At 38.1% G+C, this 17,099-nt stretch overlaps 1 protein-coding gene across 2 annotated transcripts in view; it reads left to right on the forward strand.

Annotated features, from left to right (window-relative positions):
* Positions 1-594: 594 nt before the first annotated feature.
* GYPC (glycophorin C (Gerbich blood group)) overlaps positions 595-17,099 on the forward strand; it is an 88,900-nt gene continuing 72,395 nt past the window's right edge. The window contains exon 1 of one of the 2 annotated variants that reach the window (XM_027854762.1): positions 595-820. In XM_027854762.1, the coding sequence (XP_027710563.1) occupies positions 787-820 (34 nt within the window). In that variant the 5' untranslated portion in view covers positions 595-786. The remainder of the gene's footprint in view (positions 821-17,099) is intronic. The other variant, XM_027854763.1, reaches the window with a different exon arrangement.

A 17,099-nucleotide genomic window follows, 5' to 3' on the forward strand; every position in this document is an offset into this window, starting at 1 on the left:
TTTAATAGGTCTGCTTGCTAGATATTCACTTTCAGATAAGTGAAGTTTTACTGTATATTTGTATACACATGTACTCATAGTTCCATTTCACAGAGGACACAACTAAAGACACAAAAAGGTTAAGTGATTTACCAAGGTCTCAAAGTCCTGACACCAGGAGCAAGGACAAGATGTCTTGACTCCCAAACCAGAGCTTTTTCTCATAAAGGTCCAAATCTCTCTCTTTAATAGCACACTATACCAAAGAACTAGGGAGTTTTGTGACTACTTTCATCGAGAAAATAATTTCTAATCCAAAGTTTCCTATGGACCACATGAAAAGTAAGTTGGGAAGAGTTATCTCCTTCCTGGGGGTGAGTGGAAATATCAAGTATGTGTATGTGTGTGTGTGTGTGTGAGAGAGAGAGAGAGAGAGAGAGAAAAGTGCAAGTGAGCATGTGTGTTCCAGAGTGAGTGTGTATTCATTAAAAAGAAAAAAAAAGGTAGAAACCCTGGGTCAGCTAACATTCAGGAGAAAAGGAAAACAAAAAGAAAAAAAAAACCAACAACCCTGCCTATCTCCAAATTTGAGCCCCTCCCCTCAGCATGTGAGCTGTAAAGAGAATGACACATGTGCTGTTTCCTTTCCCAGTTGTCGAAGGGTCAGGAACCAGACAAGAACAAGAGGAGACTTCTCCAGGAGACTCCTGCCTTTTTCTGATCCTTCCAGCTGTTCTGCTCAATCTCCCCAGCCCTCCCTGAGCCAGACGAGACCAGTGGCCCAGGGCGCTCTGGAGTCTGTCAGTTATGAGTAACCCAAACAGTACAACAGTGGATGACGGTGAGTACCTGTTTGTACTGTGTGTTTGTCCCGCACTGCCTGGAAACAGTTAGAATTGAATGAGGGGGAGGAATGGGGGCTAATACCAGGCTCCCTATTTCCCCGAGGAACCTGACCTCAAAGAGCAGGAAAGAAAACTGGATGTAAAGCCAAAGTGCCTTATCTTTCTTCTCTCTTTGAGGAGTAAGGAGAGCCTAGGAGGAAGAGAGGGGGTCCAGCCAGTAAGTTTGGTATAAACTCATTAAAGAGGGATACCTTTCAAAACAGCATTCTTCTCTTTTCCCCTCTTCAGTCTAAGAACTGAGTTAATTATGGGAAAGGAAAGGGAACAGACACACTCCTTGTATTTTGTTGTTTGTTCATTTGCTGGAATATTTTCCCTTCCTCTGGGGGAATTAAAACAAAACATGGGGGGGGGGGTTAGTGGAACAGTTGAAGTCTTAAGGCACCAATAGTGCTTTTCCTAGAAGCTGCCTGGCTCGATCTGGGCATGAGCCACTAGCTGGCTATGTGTAACTTGATACTGAAGCTGAAAACTGTCCATATTTAAAAGCATGATACTGTTATCTGTCCCCGCCTCCCCACCCTTGCCCCTGAAGTTTAAGAAGGAAGGGGGGGAAGAGCGGGAGGGAGAGCATAAGAGAGAGATCTTGGGCAAGAACTTTTTTTTTTCATAAAATAATAAAAATGCAGACAGTTGGAGAGAGAGTCCAAGTATTTAATAACTGAAGTGAACTTTCTGAGAACTTTTTTTTCCCCAAGCTGCCAAGAGAGCTCTGCTGAAAGTAGGACTGCTGAGCAGTATTCAAAACAAACTCCAATAGCCCAACAAGGTATTATGAATGGGCAAAGAAGCAACGGTGAGGGTGACACCCTTGACTAGTTGGGGTTTTCTGTAAGCCCGCTAGTGTCTGTTTTCTTTCTCTTTTTAGTTTTGAGTTAGCACATGGTTTGCTAACAGGAAGCCGTATGTGAAAAGATTCATTGTGAGGATATGTAGAAGCTTCTGTGAGCTCTTCCCCACCCACACCACCCATCTTTTGAAATTACAAACTAACTTTTTTTTCAATACCCTTTGCCCCCCCCCTTTTTGGGCCTTCTCAATTTTGGCTTGGTTCAATTATTATAGCTACCCGATCTCCCATATTTCAAATGGTGCCAATAGTTAGAGGAGAAGCCAAGCACCCAAGAATGAGGACTTGGGACTAATATTCTTTAATGTGTGGGTGTCAGAGAGAACAGTTTTTTATAATTCAAGAACATTTGTGTTGTTGTGAGACTTCTGCGTTTTCCATGAGGTCTGGCCCTCTCATCTATGGCAAGGGAGATGTGGGCAGTTTTCATGGTGGGCATGGGGGGGCAGAAAAAATTGCATGATACTTTTAATTATTCAAATGTAAGTAGCTGTTGATAGAATACAGAGGAAATACTTGTATGTGAGATGTTAATTCCCTATGTCAAGCCAAGACAGGAAGATATTCCTTGGCCAGAACTATTAGGGATGTGTGTGTGTGTGTGTGTAAGTTTGTGATTTTTTTTTTCTTAGAAGTAGTTCTTTAAGATTGGGGCAGGAGCTCGATTCTGAAGATGAAAGTAGATCACACACATTTAGTGGCCAGAGAATTGAATTTTACAGTCCAGCTTTGCATCCTACTAAACCTCACATTTGATTTATATGATGTTGGGATGCATCTTGCAGGAAAACTGCCTGCCTGTCATTCTCCCTGCTAATTCAGGCAGGATGTTTCTATATCCTGTCTTGATTTGCATTACTGAACAGGGAAAAGGGTGGGGGGAGCAAAGCACAAAGTTTCAAATCGATAGAACCAGTGAGGGCTTCCATAGCTTTCTTGATCCAGCTGTGTTCACAAAGCTAGGAGTGGGCCCAGATTCCAGAAGTTATTTTTTTCAAGTGACTCATGTTCAGTAACCTTGAATCCCCAGCAGCTGAATCAAAGAGGTATTGAAGTTTAGTCAGTAAGAGGCCAGGTATGGCATTTTTATATATCCCTGTCTTTGACAGGAGCAAAGAGGGTTATGTCAAGCACAACAAAGAAAAGATTTTTGTCATTGCTTAATTCCCCAGAAATATGTCAGATGTTGGAGTACATTCATGATGTTGAGAAGCCAAAAGTGTCCCCATGGCTTACCAGGATTGGGCAACTAGTTTCTGGGTACTTACAAAATGCACTGGAACGGGAAGGAGGGGGTGTTGCTTCAAAGCTCTTTGGAGAGGGGGCCCCTCAGTAATTTGGCCAAGATGGCTAGATTGTTGCTGACAGCAAATTTCAGTCAGAACAAGGGAGTTGTCTGTCTCCAGGAAACTGTCACCAAGAGGTTTTATGTGTGTGTTAAAAATGGAGGGTCAGGAACAACAGCAATGAAAGTGTTAGCTTATACAGAGCTTTCTTTTTTTCCTCTGAAGAACTCTAAACATTCTAGATTTATTCCTTGGAGGTAAATAGGGAACAGTTTTCATGATACTTTCCAGATAAGTATCGGAGATCATAGAATTTTAGATTAGAAAGGAAACTTTCAGGTCAACTTGAACCTGATTCTGCTGACTTAACAGCCTCCCCCCCAAGCTGTAAATTGGCATCTATTGTGATTTCAAACAGTGCTCACCTCTATACCTTACAGCTAACTGGGAAAATGGCCTAGGGGCTGAACTTTCATTGTAGTGACCAATTTCAGTCCCAGAGAACAAATAATTTTAAAATATTTCCCTGCTCTCACTAGAAAGATTAAAGACTATGGATGAAGAGTATTGCATGAATTGTCAAACATCATACTTTTGTTAGTTTTTTTTTGTTTTTTTGTTTTTTTGCCCTAACTGTTTTTATTTGTTACTAGGGAGGACTCATTTCAGGGAGATCTGTTTGAAAATTACTGATGTACAAAAACAAAAGACATCAATAATACTTTTTTATTTAATTGACTGCATATGTTCTCTGGTCAGACCTTCAAACTTGTTAGTTCTCAGACTTGTGCTTGGCAAGACACGCCTTTGCACATGGTCTTTACTTAATAAATGTTTGTTGAACCATATTGAATTGAATATCAAGGATTCTTATGGCACTATTGCAAAAAGCACCTAAGTCCTTTCAAGGGTGCATAGTAACCATTTGCATATCAATTTGTTCTAGTTTGTAAGCAAATTCTCAAAAAAAAAAAACTATGATGGACTCCAACTGCCTATCATAGAGTGTCCTTATCCTAGCATTCATAGCCTTCCACAGTCTAACCCCTGTCTAATAATACAATAGTATCCAATAATACTAATGCTACTTATCAAATAATATCTCCCACTGCTCTGCACAGGGATCTGCCTGCCCCAAACAGGTAGCCCAATTTAAGTATTCATTCCAAATCCATGTCTTAGATCTTGTTACTCTTCCCTGGAATAACTTACTTTTCTAATTACTCAATCCCTACCCAGCTTTTCAAAACTAGATTAAATCCTACACTCCCCACCCCTACCCCTACAAGTCTTCCTGACCAGTTCAACCTATAGCTATGTGAAGTTACTGTGCTCAGTCTTTGCACTCAGCAAAAGAACCTTTTTGAACTGTTCTAACTGTAAATTCCAACTAATTCCACCCATGAGGTTTGGTCCCAGGTGGATGGCAAATCCTTTGACATATTAATCAGACCAATCAAACCACTGCCAGTGAGCTGTAATCACAGCTCACTCCCAGAGGATTGTAGAATTTAGATCTGGAAGGCCCCTCAGAAATCAGGTTTCACTGTCTTCTTTTTATAGAGAAAGAAATTGAGGCTTAGAGAATATGTGACTTACCCAGGGTCACACCAATAGCAAATAGTTGAGTCAGGATTTTGGACTCAGACCAAACTGCAGATTTAGATAAAAAGAAACTACAATACAACTATCTGATTCCCTCTTAGAAGGCAGTCATGAACTTTCTCTGGGATGATGATCAGTCAGTCAACAAGTATTTTTTTTATTATTTATTTCTAGCATTCTTTTCTTTTTTAAATTTTGAGTTTCAAATTTTCTCCCTCCTTCCCACTCTTTTTGCTACCCATTGAGAAGGCAGGCAATATGATATCAATTATGCATGTGAAATCTTGCAAAACACATTTCCATATCAGCCATATTTCAAAAAATAAAACCAAGAAAACTAAAGAAAGTGAGAAAATTTTATTTCAGTTTGCACTCAGAGGTCATCAGTTCTCTCTCTGTAGGTAAATAGCATTTTTTCATCATGAGTCCTTTGGAATTGTCTTGGATCATTGTACAGATCAGGGTAGCCAAGTCTTTCACAATTGATCATCATTACAGCACTACTATTACTGTGCCAGTTACTGTTACTCCCAGTTCTTTGCATTTCACTTTGTATCAGTTCATGCAAGTCTTGCCATGTTTTCTTTCTGCAATCACCCCCTAACCATTTCTTATAGCACAGTAGTACTCTATCACAATAATATGCCACAACTTGTTCAGCCATTCCCCAATTATTAAGCATCCCCTCAATTTCCAATTCATTGCCACCACAAAAAAAAATGCTTAACATAAATATTTTTGTACATCTAGATCCTTTTCCTTTTTCTTTGCTCTTTTTGGGATACAGATCTATAGTAGCATTGCTGGGTCAAAGTTATGTAGAGTTTTATAACTCTTTGGGCATAATTCCAAGTTGTTCTCCAGAATGGTTGGACCAGTTCACTACTTTATCAGTAGCATTTCATTGACATACTTATTTGTCCCTTATCCCCTCCAACATTTTTTCATTTCAGATAAGTGTGAGGTAATACCTCAGAGCTGTTTTAATTTGACTTTCTTTAATCAATAGTGATTGAGAGCATTTTTCATGTGACTATAAATAACTTTGATTTCTTTTTCTGAAAACTTCCTGTTTATGACATTTGGCCATTTATCAATTAGAGAATGGTTCTTATTTTTATAAATTTGACTCAGTTCCATACTCAGTATATATTTAAGAAATAAAGACTTTATCAGAGAAATTTTCTGTAAAAATGTTTGATATTATTTCATTGTCTATGGTACCTTTTAGCAAAATGTAATTTCTCTGATAATCTCTTTTAATTGGGCTATTTTTTTTTGCTTTTGCTTTGTCTGAGATCAAGATTGCTACCCTTGACTTTTTTACTTCAGCTGAAGCACGTTAGATTCTGCTCCAGAGCTTTATTTTAACTCTGTGTGTGACTTTCTGTTTCAAGTGTGTCTCTTGTAAACAGATATTGTTGAATTATGGTTTCCAATCCATTCTGCTGTCTGCTTCTCTTTTATGGGTGAGTTCATCACAATCACATTCATAGCAATGATTACTAACTGTGTATTTCCCTCTATCCCATTATCTTCTGTTTCTCTTTCTCTTTACGTGTGTGTGTGTGTGTATCTTCCCCCGCCCCTCCTCAAAAGTCTATTTTGCTCTAACCACTGCCTCCTTTAATTCACCTCCCTTTTTAATCATTCCCTCTCTTTCTCTTAACCCTTTCCCCATCTATTTTTCTATTGGGTAAGTTACATTTCTATATACAACTGAGTGTATAAATATACCTTTCCCTCTTTGAACTGATTCTGATGAGAGTAAAGTTCAAGAATTATATGCCACACATTACTCCTACATTTTCCTGTTATTGGAAAAGCTCTTTTTTTTACATTTCCTTTATGCAAAAAAAAAATTTTCCCCATTCTCCCCATGCATCCCTCTTTCTCACCCCTTCATTTTTGGGGGAGATCATTCCAACATAATCAGATCACACTCATGCCCTCAGTCTGTGTAAACTCATTTTAACTGCCCTAATAATGATAAAGTTTTGGGGAGTTACATGTATCATCTTCCCATACAGGAATGTAAACAGTTTAACTTTATTGAGTCCTTTATGATTACTCTTTCATGTTTACCTTTTTATATTTTTCTTGCGTCTTGTATTTGAATGTCAAATTTTCTATTTAGCTCTGGTCTTTTCATCAGGAATGCTCTAAAGTCCTCTGTTTCATTACGTATACATTTTTCCCCTGAAGGATTGTGCTCAGCTTTGCAGGGTAGATAATTCTTGGTTGTAATCCTAGGTCCTTTGCCTTTCGGGATATCATATTCCAAATCCTCTGCACTTCTAACATGGAAGCTGATAAATCTTGTGTGATGCTGACTGTGGCTCTATGATATTTAAATTGTTTTTTTTTCTCTTTGAGTTCTGGAATCTGACTATAATCTGACTATAATATTCCTGGGGAGTTTTCATTTTGGGATCTCTTTTAGGAACTGAATAGTAGATTCTTTCAATATCTATTTTACCCTTGGGATTTAAGATATTGGGTTAGTTTCCCTTGATAATTTCTTGAAATATGTTGTCCACACTCTTTCTTTGATCATGGCTTTTAAGTAGTTCAATAATTCCTAAGTCATATCTCCTTGATCTATTTTCCAGATCAGTTGGTTTTCACATTTTCTTCTCTATTTTTTCATTCTTTTGATTTTGTTTTATTATTTCTTGACTTCTCATGGAGTCATTAGCTTTCATGTGCTCAATTCTAATTTTTAAGGAATTATTTTCTTCACTGATATTTTGTACCTCTTTATCCATTTGGCCAGTTTTACTTTTTAAGGTTATAGTTTCTTCAGAATTTTTTGCACTTTTTAACAACCAAGTTGTTAAATCTCTGTTCATAATTTTATTGCATCACTCTAATTTTTTTTGGAGGCAATTGGAATTAAGTGACTTGCCCAGGGTTCATACAGCTAATAAGTATCTGAGGCTGGATTTGAACTCAGGTCCATCTGATTCCAGGGTTGATTGCTCTATCCACTGTGCCACCTAGCTGCCCCTCTGTTTCTTTTCCCAAGTTTTTCCTCTACCATTCTTATCTCTTTCTTTATGTCTCCCAGGAATTCTAGCATTTTGCTTTGAGACTTTTTTTGTGACTGTTTTAACATTGTTGTCTTCTTCTGAGTTTGTCTTGGTCTTCTCTGGCACCTTTTAATGGTCAAGTTCTTTTTTTGTTGTTTGTTCCTTTTCCCATCCATTTTCTTGACTTTGAACTTTATGTTCAAGTTGAGCCCTGCTCACCTTGGTGTGGGGAGGCGCTGTCCCAAGCTTGCTTCAGGCTTTTCATGCTGCTATTTTCTAGTTCTAAGGGTCTGCAAGTTTTGGTGCTTCCAAGGTTGAGAGGTATGGTTGCTGCTCTCCTGGTCTGTGCTCTGGTCGTTACCAAGGAAGTGCTCCTGGTCCCCTTTGGATGTATGGGCTCAAGCTCCTCTTTGCATTGGAACTGTAGCCAGGGCTCTTACTCCCTTGTGACTGACCACTGGCCCTCCTCTCTACCTGAAACTAAAATCCAGAACTGTGTATATGTGCAATGGAATTGCCAAAATGAGTGCTGCTGTACCCAGTGGCATCAGAGAGGACCCCTGTCATCTCTGTCTGACAAGGTGTCCAACCTCCTTGTTGTCTCTGAGTTGAGAACTCCCAAAGCTGTTGTAGTAGCTGCTGTTGCCCCTCCATGTGTGTAGGCTCCAGACAGACTTCCACCCTGGTGTTTCAGACTTCTCCTGCCAACCTCTTAAGTTTTCTCAGGCTGGAAAAATGTTTAAGCCTGACTTTTGGTTGATTCTGCCACTCCAAAATTTGATTTGAGGCATCATTTTAAGTTTTTTGGAGGGGAATGTTGGTAGAATTTAGCTAGGTAGCTATCCCAAATCTGCCATCTTGCTCCTTCCTCAACAAGGATTTATTTAGCATTTATATGTCAAGCTATAGTGGTGGCAAAAAAATTGGAAATTGAGGAGATGTCTATCAACTGGGGAATGGCTGAACACATTGTTCTATATGATTTTAATGGAATACTATGGTGCTTTAAGAATTGACAAACAGGATGCTTTCAGAAAAAAACCTGGAAAGACTTACATGAACTGATGCAAAGTGAAATGAGCAAAACCAAGAGAATATTGTGCACAGCAATAGCAATATTGTATGATGATCTACTGTGTATAACTTAACTATTCTCAGTAATACAATAATCTAAGAAAATTCTGAAGGACTTATGATGAAAGGTGCTGTCCATCTTCAGAGAAAGAACTGATGGAGCCTGAATGCAGATTGAAGATATTTTTTCTTCACTTTTTTTATTTTTCTTGGTTTTTTTATGTCTTTTCTTTCACAGCATGACTTATATGGAAAAGTGTTTTGCATGACTACACATGTACAGCCTATGTCAAATTCTTTGCCTTCTCAATAAGGATGGAGGGGAGAATTTGGAACTCAAAATTTGGAAAAAAAAGAATGTTAAAATTATTTTTACATGTAATTGGGAAAATAAAATACTAATTTTTTAAAAGCCAAAGAGAGTATTTTATAGATGCTCTTAGAGGTAACAAGAAGCCACTGAAGTTTATTGAGTAGGGGTTGATGTGGTCAGATGTGTGCTTTGTGTTGAGTACAGTGCCCAAGCATCATTTTCTGGCCCCGACATCAATCAGTCTCTCTCCCTCTGTGTCTCTCTTTTTCTCTCTCTTTCTCTGCCTCTCTTTGTCTCTCTGTGTATCTATCTCTGTCTCTCTCTGTCTCTCTGTGTGTCTGTCTCTGTCTGTGTTGTTCTTGAGAGAGATGCTGTTGTTGATTAGCTATGCTCGTATGATGCCATATGTGTAACTTTCTATAAATATCCACAATCATGATCTACAAATTTAGCCTTTTTTTCCTCTTAGTAATAGACTCTTCTTTTGATGACATTATGTACGTGAACATTTTAAGTGATGAACATGGAAGAGATGTAACTAAGGGCGGTATAGCTGGAGTGAAAGGATACTCCTGTGGAATTAGTTTGGGAGGCATGGGGAAATAGCCGACTCTCTGATCTCTCCTTACCTCCCCACATCTTTTGTGAAGTAGCAGATTCAGTCAGTTAAAAGGCTCTATTAAATCAATGCAGAAATATCCAAGAAGAATCTCTGTCTTACCCCATGCTCTATATGTCCATTTCCTCAGATTCAGCATTGGCCTAGTATCAAATGGCAAAGACATTGTCTTTGCTCTAGCAAAACGACCAGTCTGATGGGAGAGACACAGCTTTGACCTTGAGGAATCACCTGGTCTATTCAGGGAGATATAACCTTTGCATTTATGGAGAAAGGACATAACCCCTGCTCTTGGAAAACCTGTAGTCTGATGGGAGAGGCAAAATTCCTCACCTACAAAGTCTCCTCCTCCACTCCTACCTTAATGCTAAAAATTAAAGCCGAAGGAATTAAGTTGATTAGAATCAAGTACAAAATTAATGCATAATTTCTGTGCCATAAAGATTTAGTTGAAAGATTTTATGAAACTTCTGCAAAATGTTTATAACAAATTCTGGAAAAAAACAAACCAAACAAAACTAAAATAACAAAATATATAGCTAACGAAGCTTTCCTGCTCCTTTTAAAGAATGCCTTACATCTTTCATAAGACCACACACCACAGTGGTAACCAGAAACATACTCACTGCAGACAGCACAGAAGTGGTCATTCCTCTTTGAACCTGGGCTATTGATATTGGGGCCATTACAACTATTCCCATTAATTTTTCATTGTCTCTCTAGTGTCAAAGAAAATATCATTATGAAAAACAAAAGAAAAAATTATTTTTTTAGAGAATTAATGCATAAAGTTTTTGTAGGAAAGGTACAGGGTAGAGGTTAACATAGAAGGTGGTACATAGTCAAAACAGAAAATCAGAAAATGGCAAGATCTAATGGAGAAAAATGAGGAAGTAACTGTGTGAAGCTCAGAAGTAGGAGTGAGTGGGGAATAGTTAGGGAGGGACAGAAGGAGAAAAATTCACTTGACTAGAGTGAAACTCTCTAAGCTGGGTTCCAATCCTGCCTTTGTGAGTAATTATCCAGGTTATGTGACTAATCATTAAATCTTGATAGTCTTCACTATACTACTTTCCTCATGTGCAAAGTGGGAATAATAATACATGCTCTTACTGATTTACTGAGTTGGGAGATGATAAATATGAAAAATTTTTCCGACTTTCAACCCAGTGTACCTATGACTAAAAAAAAATGTGGAGGAGGGTTAAAGAAAAAATGAAACATTGATTTCTTTTCCATTTTCATCTGGATAGAAACTACTTAATGGTACTCTTTTTTGTTGTTGTTCAGTTGTTTTTCAGTCGTGTCTGACTCTTCATGACCCCATTTGGGGTTTTCTTGGCAAAAATATTGGAGTGTTTTGCCATTTCCTTTTCCAGTTCACTTTACAGATAAGGAAACTGAAGCAAACAGAGTTAAGTGATTTGTCTAGAGTCACAACACTGTTAAGTGCCTGAGGCCAGATTTGAACTCAGGAAGATGAGTCTTTCTGACTCTATCCACCGCACCACCTACTTGCTGGGTGCTCTTGTTAGAAACATAATATTGAACAGGATAAACCCTGACATCTATCCAGCATGGCATTCTTATTACTGTGATTCATAAGATCTAAACATAAAGGGCAGACCAGCAAGTATGGCCAGTAGTTGGGTTTGGCTAGCCCTTCCTTTCTTCCTTTAGCTGAGTTGGTTCATGATTAGCCTCTGACAATATGTGGAGGCTGCAGAGGGAGAGAAAAGGAAGATATGGAAATGACAGGGACCATAGCAATCATTTAGACCAACTCTCTCATTTTATAGATGAGGAAACTAAGCTTCTTTGAGAGGTTAAGCATCTTGCTATAGATCACATGGGTTGCAAATTGCAAAGGCTTGGATTGGAACCAAGATCCTCTGATTCCAGATTTAGTGCTAGAGAGTGCCTCATTCTTGACCTTGAGGAAAGAACATGGAGGAATTTGAAGATGCAGGAATGAGGAAAAAATTAAGACTCTTAAGAGAGTCAGAGAGTGGAGCTATGTAAAGGGGAGAAAAAGAACATTGTACTGTCAAGACCATTACTGTCTCATGGAGACTCCCAGGTGTCATTCAATAAAGGCAGAGTATCTGTGGTTCTCTAGGAACAATCGCTGGATACAAAAGAAAGAGACAGTATTGTTACCCTCAAGGAATTTGAAATCTAGCTGGGGAGCAAGGAGATAGAATATATACCAGACACATAGGAGATAATTTAAGAACACAGCTGTGTATTAATGTTTGAAATCTTTAGATCCTTTTGACATATATAGTACTTTGTACTTTTCAAAGCACCTTTTTCTCCATTATTTCATTTTGTTCTGTGAGCCAGGCAGAGCCAAAATTACCATTCAGATTTTATAAGTGAAGAAATTGCAATTCATAGAAGTTAAATATTTTTTTTCTGAAGTCACATGGCAGAGCCAGCCCTAAAATTCTGGTCTCTTGACTCTTAGTCTAGGATTCATTCTAGCAGAACATAGGGCAATAATTAGAACCTATTGTGGCTAATCAAAGAAGGCTTTCTAAAGGAAATACTATGTTCAGCCAAATTCTGATGGAGGTTTTTGAGCACTGGATCAATAAGATGAGAGTGCCCTAGATGAGAAAAAAGGGAAAGGAAATGCAGAATCTGGGGAGACATTTTAGAATAAAATATTAATTAAAACAACATGATGAATAACAAAACTGAAATAACAGAGAAGAGGAAGTGACTAGTGGAAAGACAGGCCTGAGAATTCCATACAGATCTCTTCTTTCTTTGACCCCTACCACATTTACTGTTTGGTCACTACTCTAGCAATCATGATACAAACCAGGAAGAGGGAAGTGCAGCCTGAATTTAATTTTGACCAATAAGGTAAAGATAGTTGGTGACAGGGAAGAGGCAGGTACCTTGAGAGAAACCGATCATGTTATCTTCAATAAATGGTCTACCATTACTTCCAACCTTAGATTCCTTAATTTATTATATATTTAGGGTGAAATCAGGAAGATTATTAGCAACGTGAGGTAGGATACCATGTTTTCAATTCAACATTCTCAGAGTACCTGTACTAGAGCTAGGAGATAGGTAGTCAGTAGGGAGTCAGTAAATACTAATTTAATTGAATCGAACTAGAAGTAAAAGCAGTTTAAAATTCTAAGAGGTCAGTTACCATATCTTCAGTAACCATCTATCATAACTGAGCTTCAATATTATATTCATAGCTACTCTCCCTTTCCTTCTTTCTGTCTCTCTCCTAATTCCTACTTTAGTAATATTTTTTTTCCTGTCTTTCTCTTTCTGCTGCTCTTTTTCTGACTCTTTTCTATTTATCTGTGCTAGGTTTGTCCTGTGCCTTTTTCCTCAATACAGACCATCTCTGAAGAGTCTCCTAAAGACTCTGGCTCTAATCTCAGAAGTTAATGAATTTTTATTTTCTAATCCCATCTCTCTAAAATGAAGGAATAGGTTTAGATTATCCCTAAGATCCATTCCAGCTATAGCATCCTATCATGTTATGAATCAATAAGTATTGTTGAGGATCTAGATGTTTTTGGCTTGCGTGTGGTGACTCTTCCAGAGAAGGACATTTGACCAGAAGTCAGCTGTGGCCCACACAGTTTGCTCCAGCTCACACTGATTGTCCTCTTTTCTGATGTCCCATAGTACTTCTATTCAATGACACAAATTTTAGAACTTAATAGCTCTGTTTCATGTGTTGGCCTTATCTCTCTAAGAAAACCAGGGTAAAGATCATGCTACCTTCTCTCATTAATTCATTTAGTCAGTCAGTCAGTAAGTATTTCTTAAGAACTTACTAGGTGCCTAACACTTAGCTATGCACAAGGGATGCAAAGAGAGGCAAAAACATTGTCCCTGCTCTCAAGGACCTCACAGTATAATGGAGGAGATGACATGTAAATAACTGTATATACAAGATATATACATATGTGTGTGTGTGTGTGTGTGTGTGTGTGTGTGTGTGTGTGTGTGTGTGTATGGAGAGAGAGAGAGAGAGAGCAGATGGAAAGTAATCTTAGAGGGAAGGCTATGAGGAAGGGGACATACGGGAAACAGAGAAAGGCCCCCTGCAGATTTAAGCTTATTCTTTTTTTTATTAATTTATTTTGATTTATCAACAATCACTTCCATAAGCTAGATTTAAGCTTATTCTTGAAGGAAGTCAGAAAACCTAAGAGGCAGAAGTGAGAAGGACAGCATTCTGGCATGGGAGACAGCCAGTGTAAAGGCAAAGAATTGGGTGATTGAGGATCCTGCCTGAGGGACACCAAGTAAGCCAGTGTAACTAGATCATGGGGTTCATGGAAAGGAGTAAAATATAAGACTAGAAGGGTAGGAATGGGCCAGGCTGTGAAGAGCTTAAATGCTAAAAGGAAGATTTTAAATATTTAATCCTGGAGGTAATAGGGAGCCATTAGAGTTTATTGAGAAGGAAGGTGACATGGTCACCTTGTCCTTTAGGAAAATCACTTTGGCAGCTGAGTGGAGGATGGATTATAGTGTAGAGAAACTTGATGCAAGAAGATCATTGTATTAGGGAGAACAATTAGAAAGCCATATGAGAGTTAATAAAGACTGTTGATATACTAAGGTGAGTAGTAGAGAGAAAGGAATGCATATTAGAGATGTAAACATAAAAATAATAAGATGTGGCAACAAATGAGACAAGTGGGTGAGTGTGAATGAGTTGCTGAGGAGGAACAAAGGTTATAAACTGGGGAACCAGGAAAGAGGTGGTGCTCTCAACCAGTATAAGAAAGTTTGGAGGCAAGGAGGGTTTCTCCTTAGCATCTAGCATGTGATTAGATACGTTGTAGATGCTCAATAAATACTTGCCAATTAACAGAATCTTAGAATGTCTAAAATACATCCTAGGGATCAAGTGGTCCAACCTGCTTCTTCAGCAGACAGGACCAGAAACTAATTCTCCTAACTCTAAGTACAGTAACATTTCTGTTCTTTCATGCTGACACTCTAGTGAAGAGGGCAAAGGACCAAGAGACAAATAATATGAATCTTGCCATCTGATGCTTAAAAAATATACATTTTAGGTTTATCGACCTGCATAATCAATCTTCCTTGTCATTGCCAAGACCAGAAGTCCTCCTCTCCTCTTCACAAGTATTCCTTAATTTGCCCTTCTGTGACCTATTTTCCCCTTTGTGGTCACTTTAATCATTTTGATCTGATTTCAATTGTACAAAACATTGGAGTGAGAATGAAAAGTTAGTGTAGGAGGAATACACACTGTACCTGACCCCAGACCTAATAAGTCCTCTAAATAGCCTTACCTTTTTTTTTTTAGTGATATTCCCCCTTTTTTCATAGCTCCTCTGATCACTAGATCAAGAGGGTAGCGCATTAGCCTTCAAGTCTCAAAACTTTCCCTCAATCTCACCAGAAACCAAGAGGAGTTGAAGAAAAAAGAGAATATGGACCTTTTCTGTTAGCCATTTGGCTGATTGCTAGAGGGAGGCACACTGGAGGGAGCTTGTAAATGACAGTGTTAACAGTAGGCACAAACAAGATCACTCCCCTTTCTTTGGACATAGGGACTCGTGCTAGGGTCAGTAATTTGATTATTACATAGTTCCCTAAGCCAGGTAAAGCAGTGTCAAAGGACATCCTTGGAGCATCTGGGAATAATTGGGAAGGGATAGAAAGAAAGGAAAATGAAGAAAGGATGAGGGACAGAAAGCAGAAGAGAAAAATTGAAAAGAAAAAGGCATATAATAGGGATAATATAAAACTGCTACCTTCTTATATTTTCATATCACTTTATTCTTTCCAAAGCAGTTTCCCACCCATTATCTCATTTGGTTCCCACAGGTTTTGTATTATAAAATATCATATACATTTACATATTTCAAGTCCTTCTCTCACCTCAAAGTCACCAAAATATCTGAGGCTATAGCATATCAATTTCTTGCAAATTTAATAATCTCACATTTTTCTCTTCCCTATAATGTATTTTACCCTTCCAGCCAGTTCTTTTTCTGACTTTTATACAATTATAGTTTTTCACTTTTCTGCTTTATCAGCCTGTATTTATCTATAAGATCATACTTCTTTGTTCTTCTGCTTTTCTCCCTTTTTTAATACAAACTGATAAACTTTGTCTTTGTAACTATGGCTTGTCTGCTCTTTTCTCCTATTATGGCTACAAAAACATTTTGCTTTCTGAGACCACAGTCATTCTCTTGGGCAGGTGCTTTTTCTTCTACCCAGAAGTTCTACTTCGTTATCTAATATATGATTTAGTTTTACTTCTATTTCCTGTGTCCTCCAAAGACTTGAGAAAAGTAACTAGTGTTTAGTAATATTAGCAGCCTGTACTTTGTTTTACCGGGCTGCTCGCTTTACTTTTCCTCTGGATGCCATTGAAAATACTTACATATCACTAATTCCATTATTGCCAAATAGTTGGAAGACCTGGGTGTGGATCCTAATCTGATACTTAGTTGGTGTGATCTTTAGATACTACACACCTTCTATAAGGGCCTCAGTTTCCTGTCTTATATAATGAGTTGGGGAAAGAGTTGGTTTGGATGTGTTTTAAGGTCCATTCCAACTCGAATATTTTGTAATCCTAAAATCTTTTGGTTTCCATTTTAATAATTCTTTCCTGCTTGTCCTTTACTCTACCATATTCTTAAACATGTCATTTTTTCAGAAATTATCTTTTTTTTTGTTTTTTACTTTCTTCTTCACCAGAATATTTCCTTACCACAACTTCAAGCATGAGCAAGTGAAATTTGAAGTTGGCTCTCTGGTTTTTATTGTTTCTTGCTCTGCAATTGTTGCCTTATTTTCCTTCTTAAAGTTGATACCCAGAAACATCAAACTATAGCATTACTCTCCATTGATCATGAGTGCCCTTCTTGGCCGAAATAAATATCTGATTGCAGTGAACTAACTAAACTAATATAACTAATGTAACACCATTTCTAAGCTACTTCTGCCAAAATGCTCTCACACTCACAGATTAGATCCCTAGAGGGTGGCTATTACTTTCAGGTTACAAGGAAGTACCCTATTTGTTCCTACTCCTAACAGTTGAGTCCATAAAACCCCACCAGAATGTTACCTTATAACAGTCAGATAGTAGATACAGTTAGTTCAAAACAATGGCATTTATTGAAATGGCATAGGAAGAACAGCCACTACAAATTATTTTCCCATAAACCTAGGATGTGTTTTCCCCCAAATATTCTTAGCATCCATGGGAAGGGTGGGCAAAAGTTTAGGATACAATGGTAGTGAGGGGAGCATGTAAGAAATACATTTGGCCAAGGAAACTTACACCTTTGATATTACAGGGTTTTGATGTCCTATTTCTTCTCATATAGTCCTCTCTATAGCTCAATTCTCAATTGCCACTGCTAGCTCTCTCCAGTCAATTTTCAGTTCTCTTC

This window comes from Vombatus ursinus, unplaced genomic scaffold (genome assembly GCF_900497805.2).
Source record: "Vombatus ursinus unplaced genomic scaffold, bare-nosed wombat genome assembly UNPS02010548.1, whole genome shotgun sequence".
Classification (NCBI taxonomy): domain Eukaryota; kingdom Metazoa; phylum Chordata; class Mammalia; order Diprotodontia; family Vombatidae; genus Vombatus; species Vombatus ursinus.